This window comes from Oryx dammah, unplaced genomic scaffold (genome assembly GCF_014754425.2).
Source record: "Oryx dammah isolate SB20612 unplaced genomic scaffold, SCBI_Odam_1.1 HiC_scaffold_28, whole genome shotgun sequence".
In the NCBI taxonomy this organism is placed as follows: domain Eukaryota; kingdom Metazoa; phylum Chordata; class Mammalia; order Artiodactyla; family Bovidae; genus Oryx; species Oryx dammah.
Genome location: NW_024070212.1, coordinates 32,458,408 through 32,469,823, shown reverse-complemented (window position 1 = coordinate 32,469,823; position 11,416 = coordinate 32,458,408). Strand labels below are relative to the sequence as shown.

At 61.3% G+C, this 11,416-nt stretch overlaps 1 protein-coding gene across 5 annotated transcripts in view; it reads left to right on the top strand.

The window, feature by feature from the left end:
- AMPD2 (adenosine monophosphate deaminase 2) overlaps positions 1–11,416 on the top strand; it is a 22,461-nt gene extending 11,045 nt beyond the window's left edge. Inside the window, exons 1-18 of one of the 5 annotated variants that reach the window (XM_040232111.1) lie at positions 746–924; positions 4,769–4,899; positions 5,126–5,256; positions 5,750–5,818; positions 5,908–6,019; positions 6,257–6,443; positions 6,660–6,801; positions 6,929–7,018; positions 7,270–7,399; positions 7,539–7,733; positions 7,820–7,951; positions 8,117–8,280; positions 8,517–8,643; positions 8,732–8,895; positions 9,180–9,300; positions 9,569–9,742; positions 9,927–10,037; positions 10,349–11,416. In XM_040232111.1, the coding sequence (XP_040088045.1) occupies positions 834–924; positions 4,769–4,899; positions 5,126–5,256; positions 5,750–5,818; positions 5,908–6,019; positions 6,257–6,443; positions 6,660–6,801; positions 6,929–7,018; positions 7,270–7,399; positions 7,539–7,733; positions 7,820–7,951; positions 8,117–8,280; positions 8,517–8,643; positions 8,732–8,895; positions 9,180–9,300; positions 9,569–9,742; positions 9,927–10,037; positions 10,349–10,558 (2,481 nt within the window). In that variant the 5' untranslated portion in view covers positions 746–833 and the 3' untranslated portion in view covers positions 10,559–11,416. Of the gene's footprint in view, positions 1–5; positions 925–4,768; positions 4,900–5,125; positions 5,257–5,749; positions 5,819–5,907; positions 6,020–6,256; positions 6,444–6,659; positions 6,802–6,928; positions 7,019–7,269; positions 7,400–7,538; positions 7,734–7,819; positions 7,952–8,116; positions 8,281–8,516; positions 8,644–8,731; positions 8,896–9,179; positions 9,301–9,568; positions 9,743–9,926; positions 10,038–10,348 lie in introns of those variants that run through there. The other 4 variants (XM_040232112.1, XM_040232115.1, XM_040232114.1 and 1 more) reach the window with 4 other exon arrangements.

Here is an 11,416-nt window from a genome sequence, read left to right as displayed (position 1 = left end):
GGGCAGGGTCTCTGGGACAGAGAAGTGCAGTGACCAGAGTGACAGTAGGGTGGGCACTGCCTTCAGACCCAGGGAAGGCGGTCGGCTCCTGGGGAGCGGCCAGGAGAGCAGAGCCTGAATGGAAAGACAGAAGGAAACGTCAGAAGCCATTGGGGTCGCTTTTCCCAGACCCCAGAGAAAGCCCCTGCCTCCTGGCCTCCCTGTCTTCTAAGAGGGCAGCTTCTGTGGACAGTGGAATTTTCCCAAGACAGGCTCTTCCCTACTGGACTGGGATTCTCAGTTTACCCCATCCTCCCAGAACTGAGCCACCTGGGGCCGGAGGTTCAGATAAGGAAAAAAGGGGATTCTGCCCCAGAGGGGCTGTGTTTTCACGGAGTCCGCTGACCCTGAGAGAAATGTGTTCTGAGCTTGGCGTACCTGCGCTGGATTCCTCTCTCTAGTATTATCTTTTTCCTCCCAGGCTGGCTGGACCAGTTAGCCTGAACTTTGACTCTCTTGCTCCAGAGCCCTGGCTCATAGCGGGGTTAGTAGGGTGCTTGGGGCTGGCCCATCCCCCTCACCTCCACCCCCTCAGGCCCAGCTACCATCAGTCGAGTCACTCCAGGGATTGAGAAAGGGAGGGATAAGGGGCAGGGATGGAGGCCGCCCCTTCCTGAGGTTGCCTAGACAACATCAGAAATCGTGGCCAGGGCCTCTTCCGCCTGCGGGGCCTCTGCTTCCTGCATCAGTCACTCCCGCTGGGGGCGGGGCGGAGGAAGGGGTTGGATGTGGCAGAGCCAAGCCCAGCTGGTGCAGCTCAGACTACCCCCGCGGGCTCCGCGGCAGCCTGAGCCATGGCATCTTATTCATCTGGCCCCGGCAATCCCAAGGCCAAATATCCCTTTAAGAAGCGGGCCAGCCTCCAGGTTTCCTTTGCGGTACCAGGTGAGTGTATGCCTCCTGCCCTCAGTCTGGCCCTGCTCCCCACCTCTCACCCAGGCCACTGGTCCCCTAACGAGAGGGACTTCTCTCACACCTTCTCGGCAGTGATGCCCCTTGTCCTCTTCCCAGGGACAGCTGGCTTGGGAGGCGGTTTGGGGACGGAGGTGGGGTGCATGGTGACTGGTTTCCGTGTCAGGGATGCGGTCCTCTGTAATGAGGAGTGGGCGTGGGTGTGGGTGCAGCGAGAGTGTATTTGCACACGTGTCCGTGTGTGGCTGTGCTAAGATTGTTTGCATGTGGAGTGTGTGTGGAGTGGGGGATGTGTGGGACTGACTGGTTTGCGGACTGGCCACACTGCTGGCGGCTGTGTGGTTACCAGGCAGACTTGAGCTGTCCTCCTGAGGTTAGTTTCTGTTTCCAGGATCCCAGATCTCGAACCCTCTTACTGGACATCTGACATTAGGGCACACTTACTGCTGTGGGCATCCAGGGGCTGAAGGCTCAGCTGTATCTATTGTTTGCAGTTTCTTCATTTCTGGTCTGTCTTTCGAGCTTCCTCGGAAGTGTGGGGTGCCCTTGGGCCGGGCCAGTGCTGGGGCTCAGGCTGGGGCTGCTGTTCGCCTGTGTGTGCTCCTGCACTCTTTGGTTCGGCTCCCACTCCAGTAGACATCTCTGCACCATTTGGAGCTGGCAGCATGGTGCAGCTGTGCCCATCTTCCTGAGGGCTCCACTGCCCAGATCTGTGTTTGCTGAGGGAATCTACCTGCTGTCTGCTGGTCTCAGGCCTGTGGCTAAGGGAAGCCCACCCCTACTTTGATGACCAGGTCAAGCCAGTATTCCGCATCCCCCCAGCAGCTGTCTGATTTTTCTTTTGCCTACCTTCTGTTTTTCTTATGCTCCTGAAGATGGTGGCCTGAGTTCTGTATTGGCTCGAGGGGCTCTGTTCTCTGTGCCTAGGTCTGTGCCCCCACAGGGTGTGTCCCCTGAGGCTAGATTTGTCCACATTCGGGTGGTCGCATGGTGGGAGCAGCTGATACTTGTAGGTCAAAGCCTTGAGTAGTCTCTGCCTACCGGGGCAGCCTTGGCAGTGAGTGAGGGGCTCTGGTCAAGTGGGTAGACGGGTTGGCAAGAATCCTGGAGTTAATGGGAATGGCTAGGGCATAGCCCCTGTGACTTTTGGCCACCTCTCCCACGCCGTGTGTGCGTGTGCATGTGTGTGTGTCCCTGGGAGAAAGTGACCAGTAGGCGACTGGTCCTCAGGGAGCGTGGTGGTTACTGCCTGTCTGTCACCTTTAGTGAGCCCTGGCAGTCCTTTATGGTGGCCCAACAGCCTGAGGGGATGGTGCTGCTTGCTAGGACCTGTCCGGGCCACCCCAGCATTTCTGAGGCCCTGGGTCACCCTGTTAGGAGAGGTGGTTGAGATCAGGGCCTCTGTGTCAGTTCTGCTGACTTGATACAGACCAGTCCTGGGGGTCTGTGGCCGGCCTGTCTGGAGGGGTTAGAAAAGGGGAGGATTGGGTAAGATCAGGGTTCTTGGGCGGAATACAAAAACCTTAGGCTGTGCCTTAAACTCTGAGAGCCGAGCTAGTGCCCATCTTTCCTTCCTTTTTCTGCTCTGCTCTCTTCCAAGTTAGAGATAGTGTCCCCACCCCACCCATTCTGTTCCCTTCACGCCCTCAGTCCTGTGTGCCTCTCTGCACTGGGACCCGAAGCTCCACCCACCCCCAGTGGGAGGGACTGGGTGTGGGAAGTGTTTAGAGGGTCCCAGGAGTTCCTAATCACAGATGATGGGGCTTTCCAGAATGCTTGCAGAGCCGTATCTCTGTGTGCCTTATGGTAGCTGTGGCTAGGCAGGGCAGGACCCCTTATCACCCCGTTGTAGGCAGACTTGAAGCCCCCGGATGGTAGAGACTCACCAGTAATTGGGAACAGAGTCAAACTTAAGTCCTCCAAATTTTAGCCCTATGTCTGAACCTCTCTTCCCAGGCATTTTGTCCCCAACAATAGGCTTGGAGAAGAGTTGGAGGTCTAGGGGGCTGAGAACTGGTCTCTGGGGCAGCAGGGAAGCTCCATAAACTGGTTGCTCCCTGGACTGTCTACCCCAGCTGCCAGCCAGCACGTCCCCCCTGCAGAGGCCCCGTCTCTCCCAAGGGACCACATAGTCAGGGGCCCAGAGGACAGTGGTGAGCAAAACAAGGCCACTGGGCAGAGGGAGCTGACCTAGGGGTATTGGGGTGTGGAGCCCAGGAGGGCTGCTGCCCTCTCCTGCCTTTTGGTCAGCCAGGCCCTGGATGCTGTCCCCTAGGGCACTGCATTTTAAGGGGGATTGTCCTTTCCCTGCCAGCCCACCCTGCCCATATCAGCCTGCTCTGCTCCTCCCCCTTGGGGGCCCCACTTTGGGCTGGGCCCTGGCACTGTGGAGGTTAAGGCCCTGTTCAGTTTGGGGGTTTCTCTTATTTCCCAGCTGTGCTACTTCTTCCCTTGATTTCTGAGCTCCCCTGAGCTTCCCCAGCCCCCTGCTTGCCAGCATCCCAGGGTCTCCCCTGCACACAGCTGCACTTGGTACAGCCCGTGCCGGCCCCTGAGCTGTCCTGGGGGACTGGCTGCAGCTCCACTCAGCAAACAGGCGGGCGAGGGGCACAGGGCTGCTGGCCGGCGCTGCCTGACTCGGCAGGTAGGACCCAGGCAGGCAGCAGGGTGTGTGTGGCGGGGGGTAGATCCTAGATCTGGGACAGATACCCCCTCTTCTTTTTGTCCAGCTGTGGGACAGGACTCAGGTTTTTGGGAAGCAGCCTGGAGACTTCAAAGCGCACCACCTGGGTAAAGCTTCCAGTCCATCCCTGAGCCACAGTGGGGAGGGGAAAGGAGGGTGCTGAAGGGGAGCTCCCCAGAGCTGGCTTGAGAGCTTCCTGCCGGGGAGAGTGGCTTGGGGAGCCCAGGGAGGGTTCTTGGGGGTGGGCTGGGAGCTCAGACAGCCTCTCTAGACTCTTCAGCTTCAAGGTCTTTAGTGCCAGCCTCCTGTGAAAGCTGAGGAATCCTTCCCTCTGTGGAGAGAGACTCCAGCTGCCGATCCTCCCTTCCCCAGGCCCTCCCCAGGGCCTCCGGCCCAGATCCTGGGGCCTCTGAGTGGCGCAGACTGTTTGTGGCAGCTCCCTTTGGAGGGGCAGCCAGCAGTGGGAGGGGCAGGCTGAGGCCAGGCCACATCTTGGCAGCCCTGGGGTCCTGGGGGAAAGGGCAGGCCTTCCAGGAGGAGGTCAGGGTCCTGCTCCCAACCAAGTCCTCCACTTCCTCTCCTCCTCTTCCCTCGGGGGCTGGTCCCCAGGCCAGAGCCGAGTGGCAGCTGTGGCTCCCCTAGGCTCTGTAGGTCTAGGTCAGCCTGCCCTCGAGAGGCTGTCTGCTCATCCAGTGGCAAGTCTGACCCTGGACTGTCTGCCGTGGAAGCTGTGCGCCGGGCTTCGCTGGTGTGGATGAGCGCCTGGAGAGAGAGAGTGAGAGTGTGCATATGTGTGCATGGACACCTGGGTGCTGCCTGTAGCAGGTACTCACCTGGAGGTTCTCTCACGGCCCGATGGAGTGGCCCCTAGTGCAGGATTCAGATTTTTATTCCTGAGGTGAATGAATCCGTTTGTTGTAGGGGCAGACTCTTAGCCCCACCCCCGAACCTGGAATGGGTTGAGGGGTCCCGGGGCCAGACTGCAGGTGAGGTCCACAGGTGGGCTCACGCCTCAGCCTCTGAGCGGGACTGGCCTCTCTCTGGGGCTGGCCTGGGGTAATGCCGGGGCCCAGGGCTTCCAGTGCACCCAGGCCCTGCCCCGCACCCTTTGACCCTGCATCACTGTCTCCACAGAGGCTCGGGGTGGGCTGGGGGCCCCTCCGCTACAGTCTGCCCGATCCCTGCCAGGCCCTGCCCCCTGCCTCAAGCACTTCCCGCTCGACCTGCGAACGTCCATGGATGGCAAATGCAAGGAGATCGCCGAGGTATCGCTTGGCACCACCCCCTGCGTTTCCCCCACTCACCCCTGTCGCTGCCTCCACGCCTGGTCCCTGCTCCCTGCACTCCTCCACCTCAAGCTGTCCCCTTACTTTATATTTGGCTCTGCTCTGATCCCTAGGTTGTCCCAGGTATCCCCGGCCCCCTGTGCCCTCCCCACATCCCTGGACCCTGACAGCTCGGCCACACTGACCCTTCCTTCCCTCCCACCAGGAGCTGTTCAGCCGCTCCCTGGCTGAAAGTGAGCTCCGCAGCGCCCCTTACGAGTTCCCGGAGGAGAGCCCCATCGAGCAGCTGGAGGAGCGGAGGCAGCGCCTGGAGCGGCAGATCAGCCAGGATGTCAAGTGAGCCCCCAGCTGCAGAGCCAGGTGGCCGCGGGGCGGGGGCTCGGCCAGGCCGCTGCTGGGTGCAGGGGCACAGCCCGGCGGCGGCTGTGGAGTTGTGGGGAGGGGACAGGGCAGTCCACCCAGCATCCCTCTCTTTCCACCTGGGCGCTTGCGGAGCCCCGTCGTTGTTCTTGTCCAACCAGTCCTCCCCCTGGGCCGCCCCCGGGAAGTGGCCCAGAGTAGTGGTGTTCAGACATAGGCTTTGGGGTCAGGCTGCTGGGCTCTGCCTGGTTCAGCCTTCTGCCCACCAGCGTGTCCTGGAACATGTTGCTTAACTTATGGGTGTGTTTTCTCATCTCTGATGTGGGGCGAGAGCAGCCTGCGTGGCCCAGGGTTCTTCAGCCCTGTGAGGGCCACATGTGACAACACGTGCACGGCACCTCGGGCAGTGCAGGGCCCTGGCTGGGAGCACGGGCCTCATCATGTGCCTGCCCTCTCCTCTCACCTCCAGGCTGGAGCCAGATATCCTGCTTCGGGCCAAGCAAGATTTCCTGAAGACTGACAGTGACTCGGACTTCCAGTGAGGAGGGCAGAGGGGTACGGGGGCTGCGGGGCTGGGGCCTGTCCCTCTGCTGCTTCCAGCCCCTCCCTTGACCTCCCCACTTATAGGCTCTACAGGGAGAAAGGTGAGGGGCAGGGTGACCGGGGCCTGTGGGAGCGCGACGCGGTGCTGGAGCGGGAGTTTCAGCGGGTGACCATCTCCGGAGAGGAGAAGTGTGGGGTGAGTGTCCCTGTCCTTGCATCCTGCTGGGCTCCCCAAGTCTGGGGCTATGGGGATAGGGGCTAGAGGGGCTGTTTCTCTTTCTAAAAGTTGGAGAGACAGAGGCTCTGGTTGGGAGCTAGTCACCCTGTTGAGCACAGAATGGTCTGAGTGTTTCTGGGGTATGGGCCTCAGGAAGGAGGTGAGAGCGGGCTGGGTCTGGGACCGAGGAGAGCGTATGCACATCTCTGTCTCCAGGTGCCCTTCACAGACCTGCTGGATGCAGCCAAGAGCGTGGTGCGGGCGCTGTTCATCCGGGAGAAGTACATGGCCCTGTCGCTGCAGAGCTTCTGCCCCACCACCCGCCGGTACCTGCAGCAGCTGGCCGAGAAGCCCCTGGAGACACGCACCTACGAGCAGGGCCCCGACACCCCCGTGTCCGCTGGTGGGACCCCCCATCCCTGTCCTACTCCGTGTGCCCTGGCATCCCAGCCGCCCTGAGCTGAGTGCCCAGGAACCTCAGCCTGCCTCCTCCTTCCCAGCCTCTTGGCATGCAGGGTGGGGAGGCAAGGGCAGGAGCTGTCCTGCTGGGGCCTCTGGGCCGGGAAGCAGGTGGCCTGGAAGAGCTCTGGCCCTGACTTCACCCTCCTCCCCCTTGCAGATGCCCCGGTGCACCCACCAGTGCTGGAGCAGCACCCCTATGAGCACTGTGAGCCGAGCACCATGCCAGGGGACCTGGGCTTGGGTCTGCGCATGGTGCGGGGCGTGGTTCATGTGTACACCCGCAGGGAACCTGATGAGCAGTAAGAGGGGTGTAGGGTGTGCTGGGGGCCGTGGAGGGGCGGCAACTAAGGGGGATGGCATTGGCTCAGGAGGGCCCGCGGGGCCTCCTGGCTTGCTCTCCTCACTCAAGCTCCCCTTACACACCAGCTGCTCAGAGGTGGAGCTGCCGTATCCCGACCTGCAGGAATTTGTGGCAGATGTCAATGTGCTGATGGCTCTGATCATCAATGGCCCCATGTGAGTCTGCGCCTGTCCCAGACACTCAGCTCCTCTCCCCACTTGGATTTTTCCAGTCTGGCCCCTGACACCTGTCACCCAGTCTCACCCTTTCATAGTCCCTAAGTCCTAGCCATCCCCTGACTTCGGCTGCTGTCCCCTTGGCAGCCCCATTCCTGACCCACTGGCTCCCGCCCTCGGCTCTGCCGCCTAGGCCCTCCTGGGTGCCTCCTTGCATGCCTGAGCCCCTGCCTGGTTCTTCTCCTGCCCAGAAAGTCATTCTGTTACCGCCGGCTCCAGTACCTGAGCTCCAAGTTCCAGATGCACGTGCTGCTCAACGAAATGAAGGAGCTGGCTGCGCAGAAGAAGGTGCCACACCGAGATTTCTACAACATCCGCAAGGTGAGCCCTCCCCACCCAACTGACCCAGCACCCGTGCCCAGCCTCCCCCTCCACGGCCTGCCCACCTCCCCAGCATCCGGTTTGGAGAGTCTTCTCCCATCCCACCGTCCAGGCCCCAGCAGTCCCTGTTCCATCGCAGGTGGACACGCACATCCATGCCTCGTCCTGCATGAACCAGAAGCATCTGCTGCGCTTCATCAAACGGGCGATGAAGCGGCACCTGGAGGAGATCGTGCACGTGGAGCAGGGTCGTGAGCAGACGCTGCGGGAGGTCTTCGAGAGCATGAACCTCACAGCCTACGACCTGAGTGTGGACACGCTCGACGTGCACGCCGTCAGTCCACGGCACGGGGGCTGAGAGGCTGGGCTGGTGTGCAGGCTGGGGTTCAGGGGTGACCTGGGCTGGCCTTTCTCCCCCAGGACAGAAACACCTTCCATCGCTTTGACAAGTTCAATGCCAAATACAACCCCATTGGGGAGTCCGTCCTCCGAGAGATCTTCATCAAGACAGACAACAGGGTTTCTGGGAAGTACTTTGCTCACATCATCAAGGTGAGAAGGAGGGCACCCCCCTTGACTGAGTGAGAGCCTGGGTGGCTGGGGGTTTGCGGGGTGGGTAAGAGGCGTGAAGAGGTCGGCTGGAGCGTGCCTCGTGGGCACGGGGACAGGGATGGGGGGGATGCCTGAGGGTGACAGTTGCCCACGCATGCTGCTCAGGAGGTGATGTCTGACCTGGAGGAGAGCAAATACCAGAACGCAGAGCTGCGGCTCTCCATCTACGGCCGCTCAAGGGACGAGTGGGACAAGCTAGCACGCTGGGCTGTCATGCACCGTGTACACTCCCCCAACGTGCGCTGGCTCGTGCAGGTGCCCCGCCTCTTGTGAGTGTCCCTGGGCGTGGGAGGGAACCTGGCGGGCAGAAGTCATGGGGCCAGGGCTGGCCTCCTGCAATCTGGGATGGCTGACCCTCCCCCATCCCAGCTGAGCCCTCGGAACAGGAGGGAGCCCTGGCTCCACTCACGGTCTCTCCAGCCCCTCTCACTCAGTATGGCTCAGAAGTGCTTCTGTGGTTCTGCCCTGACCTGCGTGCGCCTGTGTACCTACATCTCACCCGCAGCGATGTGTACCGGACCAAGGGCCAGCTGGCCAACTTCCAGGAGATGCTGGAGAACATCTTCCTACCATTGTTCGAGGCCACCATCCACCCTGCCAGCCACCCGGAGCTGCATCTCTTCCTGGAGCATGTGAGGGGGTGGCCCGGGTCTGGGTGTGGGGAGGACACTGCCTCAGGCCCGGCTGTAGCTCTGGGCCTGACCCAGCGTCCTGGGCCAGGTGGATGGCTTTGACAGTGTGGATGATGAGTCGAAGCCCGAGAACCACGTCTTCAACTTGGAGAGCCCACTCCCTGAGGCTTGGGTGGAGGAGGACAACCCGCCCTACGCCTACTACCTGTACTACACCTTCGCCAACATGGCCATGCTGAACCACCTTCGCAGGTGCCTGCACTGGGCTCCGTGTCTCTACCCGCCTGGCTAGCTCTCAGTCCGCAGGCCTTGCTCCGGGCCTGCCCCGGGGCCTGCTGGGGCCACCTGACCCACCTCTTACCCCCATTCTTGAATCTGATGGGTTGTTTCTCTGCCCCTGGGGCTCTGTAGTTCAACCCTTGCAGCCAAGAACCTACCCCTGACCCTTGGTCCTTGGCCCACAGAGTCACTGGGTTGGGGTTCAGGAGCCTGGGTGCACCAGGCTTGGGACCCAACACTGTCTTCTGGCCCCCCAGACAGAGGGGCTTCCATACGTTCGTGCTGAGGCCACACTGTGGGGAGGCGGGGCCCATCCACCACCTGGTGTCGGCCTTCATGCTGGCTGAGAACATCTCGCACGGGCTACTTCTGCGCAAGGTCAGGCTCTGCACCCCTGCCTGCCCCATCCCAGAGGCTCCCCTCCTCCCTGCCCATCAGGCCTCTTCAGCAGCTGGTCCTTCTCACCCACCCCGAGCTGGGACCCCAGCCTCCACACCAAGGCCCCAATTCGGAACCTGGCTGTAACCGACCCTCTGCAACTCCTGCCCAGCCTGGACTGCCCCCAAACCTGCACTGTGGCCTGTACCCCTCAGAACCAGGTGTCCTCCCCAACCTGACAGGCCCACCCTACCTATCGCCCACCCAGGCCCCAGTCCTGCAGTACCTGTATTACCTGGCCCAGGTTGGCATCGCCATGTCCCCGCTCAGCAACAACAGCCTCTTCCTCAGCTACCACCGGAACCCGCTACCCGAGTACCTGTCCCGTGGCCTCATGGTCTCACTGTCCACGGACGATCCCCTGCAGTTCCATTTCACCAAGGTCAGCGCCTGGCAGGCAGCCAGGCAGGCAGGTGTCCTGGGGCACAAAGGCCACCTGGACTGAGGGGCCTCGGGGCTGGTGCTGCCCTCTGCTGCTGGAGTGCAACGTGCCTAGTGGTCAGCCCCTGGGAGGGGGTGGGCAGCAGGCCCCGGTGCACCTGCCTGAGGGAACCTGGCCCCTGCAGGAGCCGCTGATGGAGGAGTATAGCATCGCCACCCAGGTGTGGAAGCTCAGCTCCTGTGACATGTGCGAGCTGGCACGCAACAGCGTGCTCATGAGTGGCTTCTCCCACAAGGTACCACACCCCCTCGCCATCCCTCTCCCCCTGCTCTGCATTTGGGAAGGTCCCGGAGATACTGGGCTCGGAGGTGAAGAATCTGTCTGCAATGTAGGAGACTCGGCTTCAGTCCCTGGGTTGGGAAGATTACCTGGAGGAACAAATGGCAACCCACTCCAGTATTCTTGCCTGGGAAGGAGGAGCCTGGTGGGGTCCTGTCCATGGGGTCACACAGTCGGACATGACCAAGTCACTAACACACACACACACATAGGGCTGCTGGCCTCTTAGAGTGGGCTGCAGCCCTGCACCTTACCCTTCTCCTCCAGGTGAAGAGCCACTGGCTGGGACCCAACTATACCAAGGAGGGCCCCGAGGGCAACGACATCCGCCGCACCAACGTGCCGGACATCCGCGTGGGCTACCGCCACGAGACCCTGTGCCAGGAGCTGGCGCTCATCACGCAGGCCGTGCAGAGCGAGATGCTGGAGACCATCCCGGAGGAGGCGGGCATCACCATGAGCCCCGGGCCTCAGTGAGCCCGGCCCCTGCAGTGCCCTTCATCTCGGCACCTTGCCCACATTCTGTCTGCAGACCCCTCCCAGCCTGTTCCGGTCTCTGCATGTGTTGTTCTTCCCTGTTCTGTCCTGCATGTTTCTACCTGTGTCTGTCCCTGTGCCGCCCCGGGGCGAGTGGAGCAGCTTTGCCCTCGTCTTGGCTCATGTGGCACCTGAGGGTCCAGGTTTGAGGTGTGCCCCACTGGAAGCTCTGTCCCAGGATCCTCTGAAGCCTGACCAGTCCTTCGGGCATCTGAGAGCTTGGGATGGTTGTGGGGGGCTGGCCCCTCTAACCCTTGGGGTCCTGCTTGGGCAAATTCAGCCTTTGACTGGAGCTTGAATATAGGCCCCCGTCTTGTTTATGTGGCCAGGGAGGCAGTCAGGTGTGGCCTGTACACGTATGTTGTGGGCATGGGCTGCCTGGGATCTGTGAGCTCCAGCAGCTCCTCGGCAGGTAGGGTTGGCTGAGTCCCAGCCTTGGCTTCCTGGACTCAGGCCCTGGAGGTGCTGGACCACTGCCTCTGCCAAGTCACTGCCCAGCAGCTTTCTCTGTCCTTTCTCTGGTCTGTGTGCTCCTCTGGTGTCATCTTCTTGTGCCTCTGTGGGAGGGGGTAGCTGCCCTGTGCCACGTCCGGGGCCTTTGTAGCAGGAGGGTTCCGGATCTGCCACCAGCCCTGAGGATAGTAACCCCACTGTGGTCCCCAGAGTTTTGACCACACCTGGATCCCCCCTGGTCCCTTGTGTTGTGATATGGACTGAGGCCTTTGCTGTGAAATGCAGTGTTTCATACAATCCCATCTTTCCTAGTGCATGAGAAATAAAGGTTATTTAAGTAATGAG